This window comes from Penaeus monodon, chromosome 15 (assembly GCF_015228065.2).
Source record: "Penaeus monodon isolate SGIC_2016 chromosome 15, NSTDA_Pmon_1, whole genome shotgun sequence".
Lineage (NCBI taxonomy): Eukaryota > Metazoa > Arthropoda > Malacostraca > Decapoda > Penaeidae > Penaeus > Penaeus monodon.
The window spans coordinates 36,947,586-36,948,755 of record NC_051400.1 but is presented as its reverse complement, the minus strand read 5'-3'; the positions used below and the strand labels follow the sequence as shown (position 1 = coordinate 36,948,755).

The 1,170-nt window shown below is 37.9% G+C and overlaps 1 protein-coding gene across 1 annotated transcript in view; it reads right to left on the bottom strand.

The window, feature by feature from the left end:
- Positions 1 to 690, bottom strand: part of LOC119582005 (pre-mRNA-splicing factor 38B-like) — a gene marked incomplete in the record, with an annotated part of 22,032 nt that extends 21,342 nt beyond the window's left edge. The window contains 1 exon segment of the mRNA XM_037930201.1: positions 585 to 690. Within this exon segment, the coding sequence (XP_037786129.1) occupies positions 585 to 675 (91 nt within the window).
- Between the last annotated feature and the right edge of the window lie 480 nt (positions 691 to 1,170).

Below are 1,170 nucleotides of genomic sequence, written 5' to 3'. Positions count from 1 at the left end.
TTGAGACTCATACTTTTTTTCTTTTTCTTTTTTACTGTAATCCTGATTTTCATAAACAAAAAAAAATCCAAATTCAGTTTTTCAACATCATATTACTCCATAGCCCCTCTGTGGGTCACGGCTCCAGTTTGGGAATCCCTGATCTAAAGCATCCAGACGTGTTTTAAACATTACTAAACTGAATAGTCTTAATTCTCTGACGTTTTGATACCTTTCTCAAAGCCGTTTTGCCTTAAAATGCAGAGAGACATGTTATAAACGTTTTAGTCAACAGTGTGATTGACATATTCTTTCACCTTTCCTAAAGCAGCTCTGCCTCATTGCAAAGGAACTATACAGCTCTATGATACTCGTACATTGCAACTCCCGTAACTTCTCAGAGAGAACAATATAAGTTGTTTTATTTGACATGATGGGGGGAAAAATAAATAATGGCAGTCTCTTCGCTCTTCACATGTTAATCTCCCTCTTTCCGGCGTGGGAGAATTTCTAAGCGAGTCAAACACCTTAATTTTACCACTGATTTTCCCATTCCTTGACAATCATTCTACAGCAAGTAAGCTGAATGAAATCTGAATAATTACCTCGTGTTAAATTGCTTTTGAACAAGACAAGCGTCACCCCTGCCTCTTGGTATGTGTAGATCGTTCGAGTCCTATTGTTTTTTTTTTCCATTTCTCTCAAAATTCAGTTTTATGATCCAATTTTTCATAGTGACTAAAAGATTTTAAGTTAAAAAATAATTGATGAGCCGAGTTATTTTGAATCCATGAACCATCATTTTTGACGGTATATTATACATTCGTCTGATTGCTAGAAAATCGAACGTAATGAGGGGGGACCCTTGCTTTCGAATCCAATATTCTCTTCTCTTAATGTGCCAAGAGCTTTCCGAAAGCCAACTCTTTGAGTCAGGCATGTTTTCGGTGACGAAAACTTTAATTCTCCATGACTGCCGAACCGATTTTTGTTTTTTCGGAAGAATTCGACTATCATTGACAGCTTACTTTCAAGGCTGTTTTCTAGGGAGTCCGAAATTTCGACAGGCTAGCTCTGGGACGAAAGCATATGCCGAAAGAGATACTCTCGTTTCATCAAATTTGGAAAAACGGGGGCTAGTATGCATGGAACCAACATATACAAGCGCCACGGCATGAACTATGGCAAGGT